Source organism: Pseudophryne corroboree, chromosome 6 (genome assembly GCF_028390025.1).
Source record: "Pseudophryne corroboree isolate aPseCor3 chromosome 6, aPseCor3.hap2, whole genome shotgun sequence".
NCBI classification, from domain to species: Eukaryota; Metazoa; Chordata; class Amphibia; order Anura; family Myobatrachidae; genus Pseudophryne; species Pseudophryne corroboree.
The window spans coordinates 19,384,466-19,401,100 of record NC_086449.1 but is presented as its reverse complement, the minus strand read 5'-3'; the positions used below and the strand labels follow the sequence as shown (position 1 = coordinate 19,401,100).

The 16,635-nt window shown below is 42.6% G+C and overlaps 2 protein-coding genes across 2 annotated transcripts; both read left to right on the top strand.

The window, feature by feature from the left end:
- The first annotated feature begins 300 nt into the window (after positions 1 to 300).
- On the top strand, positions 301 to 1,263 carry LOC134934093 (olfactory receptor 11A1-like). Its single transcript, XM_063929600.1, has one exon. It carries the CDS (start codon positions 301 to 303, stop codon positions 1,261 to 1,263), a length of 963 nt encoding a protein of 320 aa, XP_063785670.1.
- A 6,924-nt stretch (positions 1,264 to 8,187) lies between these two features.
- On the top strand, positions 8,188 to 9,150 carry LOC134934092 (olfactory receptor 11A1-like). Its single transcript, XM_063929599.1, has one exon. The coding sequence runs from the start codon at positions 8,188 to 8,190 to the stop codon at positions 9,148 to 9,150; it is 963 nt and encodes a 320-aa protein (XP_063785669.1).
- Positions 9,151 to 16,635: the final 7,485 nt, after the last annotated feature.

The following is a 16,635-nucleotide window of genomic DNA, read 5'->3' as shown; positions in this document are numbered from 1 at the left end:
ATGCAATAGATAGCTATTATTAACCAGTTTTGTTTTATCACTGTTGTTTCCAATTGCAAAGCAAAATGGAATTTGCTGCTCTATGAAATAAATTGTTAATAAATAATAAATGTATACATTTTCCTTAGATTAAAACAAACGTACAGTATTTGGTATCTTTGTAACATCTCTTGAGCGCCCATTAACATAGAGCTGACTATATTGATATTTACAATACAGATACTTGACTGCTATCTATTTGCTATGCCACTAAACCTTTCATCTTTTTACATGGTAAAAAAAGTTTCATTTAAATTTAAAATGTGTGAAAAAAATCAAACTAAAGTCACAGAATTCCACCTTCTTGGATTTAAAGATCTGGAAAAGGTCAAAAGTCTGCTATTTATCGCACTACTTCTAATATATGCTGCAATTATAGGTGGAAACCTTTTAATTATTCTATTAGTGTCAATTAGTAATCATCTCAAAATTCCAATGTTCTTCTTTCTTAAACATTTAGCAATAGCAGATGTCCTTCTAACCACCAGCATTTTGCCGTTGAAGCTCAACATCATGCTCCAGGCAGAAGGAGCAATATCTGTCAGTGGCTGCATCTTTCAGTTGTACCTTTTTGGTGTTTTTGGATTTGTGCAATGTTTGCTCATTGCTATAATGTCTTATGATAGATATCTGGCAGTTTGCGATCCACTACATTACACTTTAATTATGAGACCCAAAAGGTGCCAGGGGCTAGTTTTTGGGTCATGGACATTCAATGTCATTGGAATGTTGAGCGAAATAAGTTTAGTTGGTCAGTTTGACTTCTGTGGTTTCAATAACATTGACCACTTTTTCTGTGATATTGGTCCAATTGTGGAATTATCTAATTCAGACTCCTCTGTATTGAAATTGGTAGATTTTATATTCAGCATCTTGGTAATATGTTTACCATTTGCCTTTATTATTGTAACATACATCTATATTTTCATCACCATCCTCAAGATTTCTTCCACTACTGGAAGAAAAAAAGCCTTCTCTACATGCAGTTCCCACCTGACCACTGTGTGTATATATTATGGAACCCTGATTGCAGTTTACATGATGCCATCCAATGAGAGTGCTTCTCTTTTAAATAAGTACATATCACTGTTGTACATCATGGGGACTCCATTGATGAACCCAATGATATATAGCCTCAGGAACCATGAGATACAAAAAGCTATGAAAACAATGTTGAAGAATATTTTGTCAGCTATTTGTGAAATACACTTAAGAAAAATATAAGAACATTTGTGACAATTACTGGAGAACTTTAAGTTTCTAATGAATGTAATATTTATTGATGAACAAATGAATACCGATATTTTAAGCATATTACATTTTTATATTTATTGCTTTTTTTTTTTGATGGGTAAAACATTTTGTAGTTTACATTCCAGATTAAGCTAAGGTTTATAGGAAATGTATAAGCAGTTTTTTAAGCATAAAATGAGATAATGTGATTTACAGTACATGTAGATAGCTATGAACAACATAATTCATATAATAATAAGTATATTTTAAAATAAACAAAATAAAACCTAAAAACCTGCTCCACTTTCTGTTTTTAATGTGTAAATACTATTCCAAAATGTTGAATGTCAACAATATTTGCAACTGTGTAAGCCAAAGTAAAAGCAGACATATTTTTAACATTTAGTAAAATAAAATGCAATTGCACTTTAAAATACAAGGTTTTCATAGTAACTTCTGTTTTTTTTTCAGATTTTTTTTTTTTAAATTGGGGCACAGTACCTTCTTAAACAACTCATGCCCTCAATGCACGGGGTGTGGATCATTGGATCGACCATAATTAGGTTGATAGTCAATAGGTCAACTTCATATTTTCAACATGCAAGTGGTCAACAGGGTTATAAGGTCAACAGGGTGAAGTAGTTGACATGTAAAATGTACTGTAGATACCTGAACATGTCGACATGTAAAAAAGGTCATCACAGTAGAGATGTCGACATGGAAATGGTCAATGCGGAAAAGGTCTACACACAAAATATTTTTTGTGAGGTGCCATTTAGCATTTTAATCAATGCTTCTGGCAATGTCCAAGTCATAGTCCACGTGGAAGGCAAATGCTAGAAAAAAAAGGGGGTCAACCATATGCGTTGACCATTGTCATGCCAACTATTTGAACCTGTCGATCTTTTGAACCATCTACTTGAAGCATTTTCTTGCTTTTACATAATTGCTTTTTGTACCTGTCGATCTAAAGCATGTCGACTATATGGGGTCACCCAATTGACTGTTGACCTACAGTAATTACTCAGCAGACAGCACGTGTGGTGACCATTTCTGGGGAGAGTTTCAGAGGAGCCCTCTTCTGTGATTTCTGTTGATAGCAGCCCATAGGCTACTACAGGATAATGCCATCTGGAGGTGATGCTGTCCCATTGGGGTTAAGCTTTGGAATTCCAGAACTTGGTAAATCTGACAGATGCCTCTGCTGAAGGAAATAGTGGGTCTGCAGCATTCATCTTCAGAAAGCTACAATGAGGTAAATGACTGGGGAGGCACTGGCATGATTTAAAAATGTATGGGTTTCCCACCAAAGCAGTGACCAGCCCTGGACCTCCCAGACTGATGTATGTGGAGTTCCCCCTAGTTTTCAATAATCAGCACCAGGTTAAACCATCCAAGCCACTTCCCCTTTTTGGCGGATATTTGTCCCTTTACTACTGCCAATTAAGGGGTGGGGCGGGGGCGCCGAAGAATTTTTTTGGCCTGGGGGAGAAAAATTTCTAGTTACGTCACTGACTGGGCATCTCCACCTCTTCAAGCAGAGACAGCAGAGAGTCAGTTGGAGAAATGTGTGAAGAGACAGGGGGAGAGGTCATGGGAGGAATGGTAGATTTGAGTATCATCAGCATAAAGATGATATTGGAAGTCAAAAGAGCTAGGAAGCTCACCTAAAGAGGTCATATAGAGAGAGAAAATGATAGGTCCCAGAACAGAACATTGGTGAACACCAACTTTGAGTGGAAGTTGGTGGGAGGTGGAGTCATGAGAGGAGATAGAGATGAATTATTCAGAAAATTGGAGATTGGACAGTAGTTGGAGAGAGTGTAAGGATCAAGGATAGGCTTTACTCTAGAAAATGTCAGTACCAGCAGTCATGGGCATGCATTCATTATCTGTGTGCATGTGTACTTTGATTTCCGGGGTTAGTGCGCCTACTCCATCGGTCTCATTGCACATGCTATTTACTATTCTCACAGTGTCAACACTGCCATGTAGAAACAGTGCCAAAATATCAGTATTTGAACACTACTAAACTGCCACCTCTCGAAGTATTACATCTATACTTCTTTCAGGTGTGATATGGGATAATGGCATTTGATATGCCAGCAGTCTACAAGACTGACACTGACATCCCGATTCACAGCTTCCCAACAGGTGTTGGGTAAGTATGCTTACCCTCCCCCCCTACACCCCTAACCCTCCATTACTGAAGCCCAACCCTAGTCTTTCCCCTGCAGACTAACCTGAACCCTCCATGGTGTTGTCTAAACCTAACTCCCCTTGCCACAGCCTAACCCTAACCCCCCCTTCACCAAATCCTAACCCTAACCCTCACCCAGCAGCCTAAACCTAACACCCTCCCCTGTGGCCTAAACATATGAGTACCCAACATACTTCCGGCATTGGCATACCGAGTGATGTTGAGATTACAGTGCCGGCATTTTGGCTACGTGTCAGGATTCTGGCATCATTCAAGTGCAGGAATCCTAACCGCATCCCCCCCCCCTCCCTTTCGGTATGTTCCCTCATAAAAGCAATATCTCAAGTCTTCAAAGATAAAATAAGTGCTAAAGGCTGGTATCACCTATAAAAAAAACGTAGTTGTTAATAAACAATATGCTAGTAGCTCCTTTTGGTGTTCATGTAGTGGGGACATACAGTACTCATCTGCTGTTGCCCATGGTGTGACACACTCTCCCTAACTGCTCCTACTGTACCTCTCAGCCATTGATGGTGTGAAATTCAGCTTGAAGAGCAGGGGTGGCCAACCAGTCAGAGGCAAAGAGCCAGAAAAGATCTATAGTCAAGGGCAAGAGCCAGTATCATGCAAGTGCCTTAGGCACGCATGCAAAGAAGGGGGCAAGGCCTAGTTTTCACAAAGCCACACCCCATTTTGTGCGCACACCTTTCGGTATGACATTTGTAGGAGTATGACCTTGTGTCATAACCCTGTTTTTAGTCATGTTGCACAGTGCCACATTCATATAATGCCCCAGAACAGTGTCACATACATATAAAAATGCCAATAAGTGGGTGCCTCCACACTGACAGAAACATATGTTCCCACAATGCCAGATTCATATATGCCCCACAGTGCCAGATACATATATGCGCTACAGTACCAGACACACATATTACCCACAGTGCCAAATACACTTGTGCCCAACATTGCCAGATACACATATGCCCGACAGTGCCAAATGCATATATCCCCCACAGTGCCAGAAACATATATGCTCACAGTGCCAGATACACATGATATGCCCCCAGTGCCAGCTATGCCCCCAGTGCCAGATATATATGTCCCCACAGTGCCAGCTGTGCCCCCAGTGCCAGATATACATGCCCCCACAATGCCAGCTATGCCCCCAGTGCCAGATATACATGTTTCCACAGTGCCAGCTGTGCACCCAGTGCCAGATATACATGCCCCCACAGTGCCAGCTATGCCCCCAGTGCCAGCTATGCTCCCTGTGCCAGATATACATGTCCCCACAGTGCCAGCTAAGCCCCCAGTGCCAGTGTCCACACAGTGCTAGATATGCTCCCAGTGCCAGATATACATGTACCCACAGTGCCAGCTAAGCCCCCAGTGCCAGCTCCGCCCCCATTTCCAGATATACATGTCCCCACAGTGCCAGCTATGCTCCCAGTGCCAGCCATGACCCCAGAGCCTGGTATACATGTTCCCACAGTGCCAGCTATGCCCCTAGTGCCAGATATACATGCCCCCCGTTCCCCCGTGCTACTCACCACGCTACTGCTGTCTGTGAGAGGAGGAAAATGCAGCGTATGTCTCTCATGCCCCTCACTCTCCAACAGCGGTGTCTCTCTTCAATTAGGCACCGGCCCATGAGCCAATCAAAGCTCTCAGTCTGGCAGCCAATCAGGAGCCTTAGCTGCTGATCCGTGAGCTCTGATTTGGTCATGGACCAGCGCCTAATTGAAGAGAGACACCGCCATCAGAGACAAGTGTAAGTGCCGGGTAGTGGTGGCCATGAGCCCGCTGAGCCGCATGCGGCAGATGAAAGAAACACATGCAGCTCGAGAGCCGCGGGTTGGCCACCGCTGTTGTAGAGTGATGTTAGTCCACTATGGAGAGCCTGGTTCAGCAACTATCATTGCTATCACCTTGCTGCGTCCACCAGTCATGGACCGCGGCTTGTCACTTGGGGCAGATGGCAGGCAGAGCAGTCTGTCTGCGTGCCTGGCGATGAGTCCCTACCGCAGCCTTTAGTGCTCATTTTAGGTTTTAAACCACTTACTTGCACATTGAGCTGCTTCACATCATACAACAGCGTGATGTACCTTGTTACCATCCCAAAGCTTCACATGAACCACCTGAAGCAGCTTTCAATCATTTAGTTAATGCTTACAGGAGGTCGTCAGTATTAGACATTTCTAATTTTGGATGAGACCTATATACAGGAACATGTTCTCCTGTAATTTCTTTGGTTATTGTGTTTACTGTAGTTATTAGGCCCAGGAATAAAGATAGTCGTGTTATTTTCAAGTAATTTTTTTCCTGATAGCATACTGTATTTACACAAAATCCTGTGTGCACAATTTTTATACAAACATTAAAATCAAATTCATCCATTCTCATTTCTGCCCGTCGTAGTGGAGCTGGCCAATTTCATTTCAATCCAATTAACATATCAATGTGCTTATACACAAAGCCCTCACAGAAAACAGGGAGAATATACTGTATACGCTCAATGCAGATGGCCTTGCTTGAAATAGAACATATGAACCAAGTGCCACAAACTTGGCTAAACTTGGCCAGCGACATAGATGAAAGCCTGTTCTCTTAAGAGAAAAGGAGAGGTCAATAAATAATTTTTCCGGTCATTGATAGAGCTATGGCTCCAATCAATGAATTTCACCATTCAATCTCACTAATAATCTGGGGTTTTTTTTTCAATGAAAATGCTCCTTGTCTTGAATACCTACAGTACATACCCTAGATAACCAATGTCTCTCTCTCTCTTTCTCTAAGAGTCACCACAGTGATCACTTACTCTCTGCAAATACATGATTCTGAGACCCAGTAGTGACGTTTATGAATTTGGGGTCCAGAATGTTATACCGGCAGATGGGATCCTGGCGGTCTGGAGACAGACGCTGGAATCCCAAAAACCAAAGTCCTGGTGGTGAGCACAGCAAGTCCCCTGATAGGTTTGCCATGCTTCGGGCCTGGTGGTGAGCTTAGCTTGTCACACTATTATATGCCCCCTCGGGTGGTGGCATGGACCACCACCCGAGTAGGATCTGGGGGCTTTGGTCGGATTTCCCACCAGCTGCAATTTTCTGGCTGTTGGGATTCCCACTTCAGTCTTCTGACTACCGGGATCACGACAGCCAGTAAATGAACTACTGCACAGTAAATTTAAATACTTCGAAATTATTTTTTTAAATCAAAAATAATAATAAACTTTGTTACACTGGTTACAGTATATGTTCTACAGAAAGAGTAATTAAGCAATATCATTTGGATAGAGGTAATGGATATATTTTATGGGTAATCTACTGTAGTAAACCATGAATTTATTAAGTGGGTACTTTAGAAATGGTAAAATATATAAATATAAAAGAGTAATTTTTAAAATAATAATCCCTTAACAAGTTATTATGCTACTTTTATTTTCTTTCTTTTAAAAACAATTTATTTATTATGTGTAAAGAAATTATTTTATTATAATAATCTATTGATATCACCACTGAAAAATAAATCAATATGAAGTGAATCCATATTTCAGAAAAGGCTCATGCAACCACAATAGAGACATCCAGAAAAATGTAGTGAGTTTGTGGGTGCATTAGAAAAGGGATTAAGAGTACAGAATAGGAGGTTAACCAGAATTAAAAACATTATAAATAAGGTAATAAAATAAATATCTATTTTTATATACCTGCAAACCACAATGATTTGACTTCTGCTGCAGTCACCTTCTCCAAGCATGTAATAATTAAATATTATGCACCATCAATTTAGCTACATTTTACCAAAATGGAAACAATATATATTAATTTTACTTATTTCAGTTTTTTTTTTCATATTTTCAATGAAATATTGTAAAATAACTATGTCTATTTTATTTATTTTTACATTATATATTTTGTCAAGATAAAAAAAAAATAAGTCCAAGATATTTATGAATGAAATATTCATGCTTGTGGTTATACAAAATCAGATAGAATTTTTTTTACAAGCGCAACATTAATTTAAAAAAGTTACAAAGAGTTCTAGGCTCGAGAATTAATTTAAATATATATACTAAGAATAGTCCACGCATTACATGCTACCATTCATGATTGTAAGACTTTCTTTGGGCTGCACCCACTCTTTGGAATGTCCTCCCACGCACAATAATACTCACCTCTAGTCTACAATCATTCAAGCATTTCATGGAAACTCACCTCTTCAGGTGAGTTTATCACATTCCAGAACCGCCCACATAGCCTTCATAAACTTTCCAATCCAAAGTACATCCCCTCTGTACAGTCCCCACATATTCTCACATATTTTCTCTTTATTTACTTTCCCACTCATCTGACTCCAGGCTGGCGTTGCTATATGACCATAGAACCTTTGAAATCTGGTGGACCATTATGCAATAGATAGCTGTTATTAACTAGTTTTGTTTTATCACTGTTGTTTCCAATTGCAAAGAAAAATTTAATTTGCTGCTCTATGAAATAAATTGTTAATAAATAATAAATTTATACATTTTCCTTGGATTAAAACAAGCGTACAGTATTTGGTATCTTTATAACATCTCTTGAGTGCCCATTTACTTAGAGCTGACTATATTGATGTTATTTACAATACAGATACTTGACTGTTATCTATTTGCTATGTCACTAACCCTTTCATCTTTTAACATGGTAAAAACAGTTCCATTTAAATTTAAAATGTGTGAAAAAAATCAAACTAAAGTCACAGAATTCCACCTTCTTGGATTTAAAGATCTGGAAAAGGTCAAAAGTCTGCTCTTTATCGCACTACTTCTAATATATGCTGCAATTATAGGTGGAAACCTTTTAATTATCCTATTAGTGTCAATTAGTAATCATCTCAAAATTCCAATGTTCTTCTTTCTTAAACATTTAGCCATAGCAGATGTCCTTCTAACCACCAGCATTGTGCCGTTGATGCTCAACATCATGCTCAAGGCAGAAGGAGCAATATCTGTCAGTGGCTGCATCTTTCAGTTGTACCTTTTTGGTGTTTTTGGATTTGTGCAATGTTTGCTCATTGCTATAATGTCTTATGATAGATATCTGGCAGTTTGCAACCCACTACATTACACTTTAATTATGAGACCCAAAAGGTGCCAGGGGCTAGTTTTTGGGTCATGGACATTCATTGTCATTGGAATGTTGAGCGAAATAAGTTTAGTTGGTCAATTTGACTTCTGTGGTCTCAATAACATTGACCACTTTTTCTGTGATATTGGTCCAATTGTGGAATTATCTAATTCAGACCCCTCTGTATTGAAATTGGAAGATTTTATATTCAGCATCTTGGTAATATGTTTACCATTTGCCTTTATTATTGTAACATACATCTATATTTTCATCACCATCCTCAAGATTTCTTCCACCACTGGAAGAAAAAAAGCCTTCTCTACATGCAGTTCCCACCTGACCACTGTGTGTATATATTATGGAACCCTGATTGCAGTTTACATGATGCCATCCAATGAGAGTGCTTCTCTTTTAAATAAGTACATATCACTGTTGTACATCATGGGGACTCCATTGACGAACCCAATGATATATAGCCTCAGGAACCATGAGATACAAAAAGCTATGAAAACAATGCTGAAGAATATTTTGTCAGCTATTTGTGATATACACTTAAGTGAAATATAAGAACATTTGTGACAATTACTGGAGAACTTTAAGTTTCTAATGAATGTAATATTTATTGATGAACAAAAGAATACCGATATTTTAAGCATATTACATTTTTTATATTTATTGCTATTTTTTTTTATGGGTAAAACATTTTTTAGTTAACATTCCAGTTTAAGCTAAGGTTTATAGGAAATGTATAAGCAGTTTTTTAAGCATTAAATGAGATAATGTGATTTACATGTAGATAGCTATGAAAAACATGATTCATATAATAATAACAACTATATTTTAAAATAAACAAAATAAAGAAAACCTAAAAAACCTGCTCCACTTTCTCTGTTTTTAATGTGTAAATACAATTCCAAAATGTTGAATGTCAACAATATTTGCAACTGTGTAAGCCAAAGTAAAAGCAGACATATTTTTAACATTTAGTAAAATAAAATGCAATAGCACTTTAAAATACAAGGTTTTCATAGTAACTTCTTGGTTTTTTTTCTGATTTTTTAATTTTTTTTTAAAATTGGGGCACAGTACCTTCTTAAACAATTCATGCCCTCAATGCACGTGGTGTGGATCATTGAATCGACCATAATTAGGTTGATAGTCAATAGGTCAACTTCATATTTTCGACATGCAAGTGGTCAACAGGGTTATAAGGTCAACAGGGTGAAGTAGTTGACATGTAAAATGTACTGTAGATACCTGAACATGTCAACATGTACAAAAGGTCGTCACAGTAGAGATGTCGACATGGAAATGGTCAATGCGGAAAAGGTCTACACACAAAATATTTTTTGTGAGGTGCCATTTAGCATTTTAATCAATGCTTCTGGCAATGTCCAAGTCATAGTCCACGTGGAAGGCAAATGCTAGGAAAAAAAGGGTGTCAACCATATGCTTTGGCCATTGTCATGCCAACCATTTGAACCTGTCGATCTTTTGAACCATCTACCTGAAGCACTGTCTTCCTTTTACATAATTGCTTTTTGTACCTGTCGATCTAAAGCATGTCGACTATATGGGGTCACCCAATTGACTGTCGACCTACAGTAATTACTCAGCAGACAGCACGTGTGGTGACCATTTCTGGGGAGAGTTTCAGAGGAGCCCTCTTCTGTGATTTCTGTTGATAGCAGCCCATAGGCTACTACAGGATAACGCCATCTGGAGATGATGCTGTCCCATTGGAGTTAAGCTTTAGAATTCCAGAGCTTGGTAAATCTGACAGATGCCTCTGCTGAAGGAAATAGTGGGTCTGCAGCATTCATCTTCAGAAAGCTACAATGAGGTAAATGACTGGGGAGGCACTGGCATGATTAAAAAATCTATGGGTTTCCCACCAACGCAGTGACCAACCCTGGACCTCTCAGACTGATGTGTGTGGAGTTCCCCCTAGTTTTCAATAATCAGCACCAGGTTAAACCATCCAAGAGGATAATACCATAGCAGGGAGACACACTGTGTGAGTCATCCTGCCATCACATTAACCGGCACCAAGCTGGTCAGCCCTGGGCTAGGCTTCCTCAGAAAGTGGGGACTATGAAATAAAAAAGGGTTCCCCTCCTTAGCAGGAAGCAGCCCTGGGTTGAAAGTCAAGTTTGCTTTACTGCTCCAAAGTATTGTATTGCATCAAGTGGTACCAGGTAATACCATTAGCACTTAAATCAGTGCATACCCACAACAAACCAAATATGAAGCCTATACAGTACAAACACCTCCATGCTTCTGTAGCTACTGGGCTGGGGTGCAGAGGGGGGGGTCTCTGTTTAGCAGCTATCAGTTCATGTTATTTCACTAGAGCTTATTACTTCTTGGGGAAAGGGCACTACATTTTGCTATTTTACTTTAACAAAATGGCGTTTCTCTGGGATACATACATTCAAGAGAGCTGAGAGGGGCATTTTCATGAATCCTGCGATCATGCAGTGATTAATGTGTGTTCATTGTCTGTTGATTTAAAATGTTGGTACATAGGGGGTCACTCTGACCCGTTTGCTCGCTGCTTTTTGTTGCAGCCGAGCGATTGGGTCACTACTGCATATGCGCCAGCGCTCTAGTGCGCCGGAGTATGCCAGACAGCCGAAGGCCATAGTAGGGCTGTGATTGCCTCTGCCTGATTGACAGGCAGAGGCAATCACTGGGCGGAAGGGGACGGAACGGCAGTGTTCTGCCGCCGTTTTGCGGGTGCAGTCCGGCCAACGCAGGCATGGCCGGACTGAATGGGGGGGTGGGACTAAGCGGCTGGGTGACGTCACACACAGCCGCTGCAGGCCGGGGAGCAATGAGTAGCTACCGGCCAGCACGCTAAAGCTGCGCTAGTCGGGAGCTACTCTTGAAGTGCAAAGGCATCGCCGCTGTGCGATGCCTTTGCACTTCTGCGGGGGGTTGCTGGACTGACATGCTGGGGCGGACTAACCCTGTGCTGGGTGTCCCCCCGCATGTCAGGGAAGATGATCTAAATTTAGTACAGTCAACTCGGAATGACCCCATATATACGCAAAGCCTAAAGGTGCATGACCATGCCCCTATGAGGTCACAATGCATTTCACTACTGTGCATAACGTGCACTTGCACTCCTCCTCCTATAGAGGGCAGCATAGTATCATGAAATCCTATAAACTAAGTGTTTACTGCAGCTCACAGTAAAGTGCAACTTATAATATGCACACTCATTGTTTATGCAATTTTCTACGAACGAGTTATTTAATTTAACAGTGGCGCTTCAGTGAGGCTTCCTCTGCCGTAAAGAACTTTTAGAGATTATCACATTTGATAAATTAAACATAAGCACAGGAAAACATATTAACCTTTAACTAAAGGTGCGTACACACTGGCAGATATATCGACCGTTCTCTTGAACGGCCGATATATCGTATGTCCGTCGGCCAATGTGTACAAGTGATATGTCTCTGAACTCCATCGTTCACAGGCATATCACGTCAGCCCTGCTGCACAGCCGACGGCCAATATATTATTTGATATATTGGCACATCGGTGTGTGTGTACGGGCGGTCAGCCGACGGCCAATATATTATTATATATAATGGCACATCGGTGTGTGTGTGTACAGGCGGTCAGCCGACCGTCCATACACAAGGTGCAGCAGCCGGCGATTACTGACAGCTGAACTAGGCAGGCATGTGTAAATGTCCGCCCAGTTGATGACGTCAGACCCCGACGGATCGGGCAGTGTGTATGCACACCACACTTCTCGATCCGTCCATAAATACTGTATATCTGCAGATCAATTTATCTGCAGATATATCTACTGGTGTGTACCCAGCATAACATATCACATTTATGTTACAAGGTTCAGAAACAAATGTTTTTAAAATATCCCAGCAATTGGGCCCCAAAAAACTTCTGAATATTATAGCTAGATATTATTATTATTAAATTTTATTTATAAGGTGCCACATGTGTTTCGCAGCGCCGTACAAAGGACAGTACAGAGGACAAAACATAGCATTACAGTAACTAAATAACAGAAATAGAGTACAGGTAACAGAGCACCACACATTCTCAAGACATAATACAGCTAAGATGTAAGTATTGAGGGAGTGATCATCGTACTACTAGAGGCTGGTGGCCATAGATGGAGATGAGCCTTTACTAGCAGGATAAAGATGGTCGTTAAGTAGGGGAGAGCTGTGAGTGAAATGTGTTGAGACGAGGGCTTAGATAACAAGAGGAAAGAGGGCCCTGCTCTGAATAGCTAACAATCTAGTGGGGAGGGGTGACAGACAGATGACAATAGGCACAGGCAAGTGGGAGGTAGCCTGATGGCAGTATGCAAGCAAAGCTGAGATTTTCACGGCATGAGGCAGGGGGTGGAGGCGTGGCTTAAGCACTGGGTTATACATCGGGAGGGTATGCTTTGATGAATAGGTGGGTTTTTAGTGCCCGTTTGAAGCTTTGCAAGGTTTGGGAGAGTCTAATGGAGCAGGGGAGTACGTTCCACTGAAGGGGTGCAGCACGGGCAAAATCCTGAACTTGTGCATGGGAAGCAGTGACCACGGCGGTGGAGAGGCGACGGTCATTAGTCGACCGTAGGGGGCGGGAGGGAGTATGAAGGGAAAGGTTGTTGGAGATGTAGGGAGCAGTGGAATTAGAGATGGCCTTGTATGTGAGGGTGAGGAGTTTGAAGAGGATTCTGTAGGGGAATGGGAGCCAGTGTAGATTTTGTTGAAGGGGAGTGGCAGATGTGGTGCGGCGGGAGAGGAAGATAAGCCTAGCTGCGGAGTTCAGGACAGATTGGAGGTGAGCAAGATGGGAGCAAGTGTGATACAAGGGTGATATTTAAGGGTGAGAGTGGGGTTTTCTGACTGACTTCCATTTTGTGACGCAGTAACAAGGCCACATAATGACATGAGAATAACAAGGGCGTTTGTCTCATGAAACAAGATGTTCTAGAAGAAGGATTCTTAGAATAGACTCATGTTGTTATTTTCAGTTAGATAAGATGTTTCAGAATGCTATTATTCACCAATCAGTGTAAGACATATGTTTTCAGTTTTGTATAAAGGACGGGGAATGTTAGGTGAATTTCGGAATCCACCTGGGACGCTAGCAGACGTGCTGCGTGTTAATACCGAATTTCTCCTTGAGACGATCATCTTGAGATTGCCCGATCCAGAATGCTCAAGTGACGCTACAATATTCGGTTAGATATACTATAAAATACTATAAGAACTAATAAATTATTTACTATTGAGACATAAAAGTGTTGTTTGTTTTGCTGCATTAAAGTGTAAGCCTGTTCTGGGCAACAGTCAGCGCAGAATGTATTGAGCAATCTCACACACCCTAGTTCTATACAGCAAGACAGCAAGCGAGGCCAGTGAGGAGGACATTGCAGTAGTCAAGTCGTGAGATGACCAATGAGTGGATGATGAGTTTAGTTGCACTCTGGGAGAGATATGGCCTGATACGAGCAATGTTGCGTAGCTGGAAACGACAGGATTGTGCTAGAGCTTGAATGTGGGGTGCAAAAGAGAGGGAGGAGTCAAGAGTGACGCCCAGGCAGCGGAGTTGGGGAACGGGGGAGATGGTGGTGTTGTAAACAATGATGGAGATATTGGTCGGGGGTGTTGCTCTGGATGGGGGGAAGATGAGGAGTACCGTTTTGTCCATGATGAGCTTTAGAGAGCGTTCAGACATCCAGGAGGAGATTGCGGAGAGGCAGCTGGAAACCTGAGAGAAGACAGAGGGGGACAGATTAGGAGATGAGAGGTAGAGTTGTGTGTCATCAGCATAGAGGTGGTATTGAAGGCCAAATGAGTTAATGAGCGCACCCAGGGAAGAGGTATACAGGGAGAACAGAAGGGGTCCAAGGACAGGACCCTGAGGTACACCAACAGGAAGGATGGAAGGGTGTGAGGTGGTGCTTGAGGCATACACAGAGAAGGAGCGGTTAGTGAGGTAAGAAGAAAACCAGTCAAGGACAGTGCTAGAGAGGCAAGCGTTTTTGAGTGTGCCGAGGAGGAGTGGATGATCTACGGTGTCAAAGGCAGCAGAGAGGTCCAGAAGGATGAGCAGAGAGAAGTGGCCCATGGATTTGGCCGAAAGCAGGTCATTGGTGACTTTCACCAGGGCAGTCTCAGTTGAGTGGAGTGGGCGAAAGCCAGATTGTAGTGGATCGAGGATGGAGTTGTCAGAGAGATAGCTTGTGAGATGGCTGTAGACTAGTCGTTCAAGTAATTTGAAGGCGAAAGGGAGAAGAGAGATGGGGCGGTAGTTAGTGGGTGATGAGGGGTCGAGGTTGGGTTTTTTTGTGAATAGGCGAGACCAGAGCATGTTTGAATGGTGAGGGGAAGATGCCGGTGGAGAGGGACAGGTTAAAGAGGTGAGCAAGGAAGGAGCAGGCAGTGGGGGAGAGGGAGCGGAGAAGACGGGAGGGAAGGGGGTCCAGGGGGCAGGTGGTGGGGGGGAGGATAAGATGAGGGAGTGGACTTCCTTTTCTGAAGTGGGATGGAAGGAGGACAGGGTGGGATAGATGGAGGGGAGGGATAAAGGGGGCAAGGGGGTAGCAGAGGGGTGACAGCGAGTTTGTTGTTTCAGATATCCTCAATTTTGGAGATGAAGAAGGAGGCAAAGTCAGTGGCAGTGAGGGAGGATGGGAGGGGAGGAGGAGGGGGGCGAAGGAGAGTGTTAAAAGTTTCAAAGAGATGGCGTGGACAGGAGGACTGAGAAGAGATGAGTCCTCGCTTGGCTAGGGAAAGAGCAGAGCTGTAGGAGGAGAGAATAAACTTGAAATGGAGGAGGTCCGCCAGAGAGTGAGATCTCCTCCAGGAGCGTTCAGCGTAGCGTGAGCATTTTTGTAAGAAACATGTTAGTTTGGTGTGCCAGGGTTGGGGTTTGGAGTGGCGGAGGGGGACAGAGGAGAGGGGGGCCACAGAGTCGAGAGCAGTGGTTAGGGAAGAGTTAGAGAATGTGGCTGCATGTTTGGGATAAGTCATAGTGGAAAGAGGAGAGAGGAAAGTCTCGAGGGAGGACATGAAAGTGGAGTTGAGAGACCTGAGATTGCGTCTGGTGGTGGTGGTGGGTCTGGGCGTGGAGAGGAGGAGGGAGGAAGAGAGGGTGTAGGAAAGCAGATGGTGGTCAGAGAGCGGGAAGGGAGAGTTTGAGAAATCAAAAAGATCACATCGGTGGGTGAAGACAAGGTCGAGGGAGTGGCCAAGATTGTGAGTAGCGGTGGAGGTCCATTGAGTAAGTCCAAAGGAGGTGGAAAGGGCGAGAAGATTAGTGGAAGCGGCATTAGGGATGTTAAATTCTCTGAGGATGACAGAGGGGAGGTCGGAGGAGAGAAAGTGGGGAAGCCAGGCAGCAAAGTTGTCATGGAAAGGTGAACAGTGGCCAGGGGGGTGGTAGATCACTGTCACAAGGAGGTGAATGGGGTAGAAGAGGCGGATAGTGTGGACCTCGAAGGTGGAGAAGGTGAGAGAAGGCTCAGGTTGGATGACACGAAAGGTGCAGTTAGGGGAGAGAAGGACGCCTACGCCTCCACCCTGGCGACCATCAGTTCTGACTGTGTGGGAGAAGGAGAGGCCTCCGTAGGAGAGGGCAGCAGGGGAGGTGGTGTCAGAGGAGGAGAGCAAGGTTTCAGTGATGGCAAGAAGGTGAAAAGAGTGGGAGAAGAAGAGGTCATGGATAGTTGGCACCTTGTTGCAGATTGAGCTAGCATTCCAGAGTGCACAGGAGAAAGGAAGGGAGGGGACAGGGGAGATAGGGATAAGGTTGGCTGGGTTCTGAGTGTTTGTGGATGATTTTGAATTTGGGGGGTGAGACCTGACAGTGAGGATTGGTATGTGACAGGATCGAGGAGCCATAATTTGGAACAGTAGTGTTCAGGGGAATACAATGGTGTAGGTGTAATATAGAATGAACAAGGAGAATGTGGTCTGTAATGTAAGCAAAAGACAGTGCAAACAGAATTTTAAGAAATAATGTTATTAACGGAAAGGCTGAGATGGATACACAGTGGTTGTAAATTGTGTA

Excerpts from the sequence above, each read along its gene's own strand:
- LOC134934093 (XM_063929600.1), top strand. The coding sequence starts at position 301 with ATGTGTGAAAAAAATCAAACTAAAGTCACAGAATTCCACCTTCTTGGA.
- LOC134934092 (XM_063929599.1), top strand. The coding sequence starts at position 8,188 with ATGTGTGAAAAAAATCAAACTAAAGTCACAGAATTCCACCTTCTTGGA.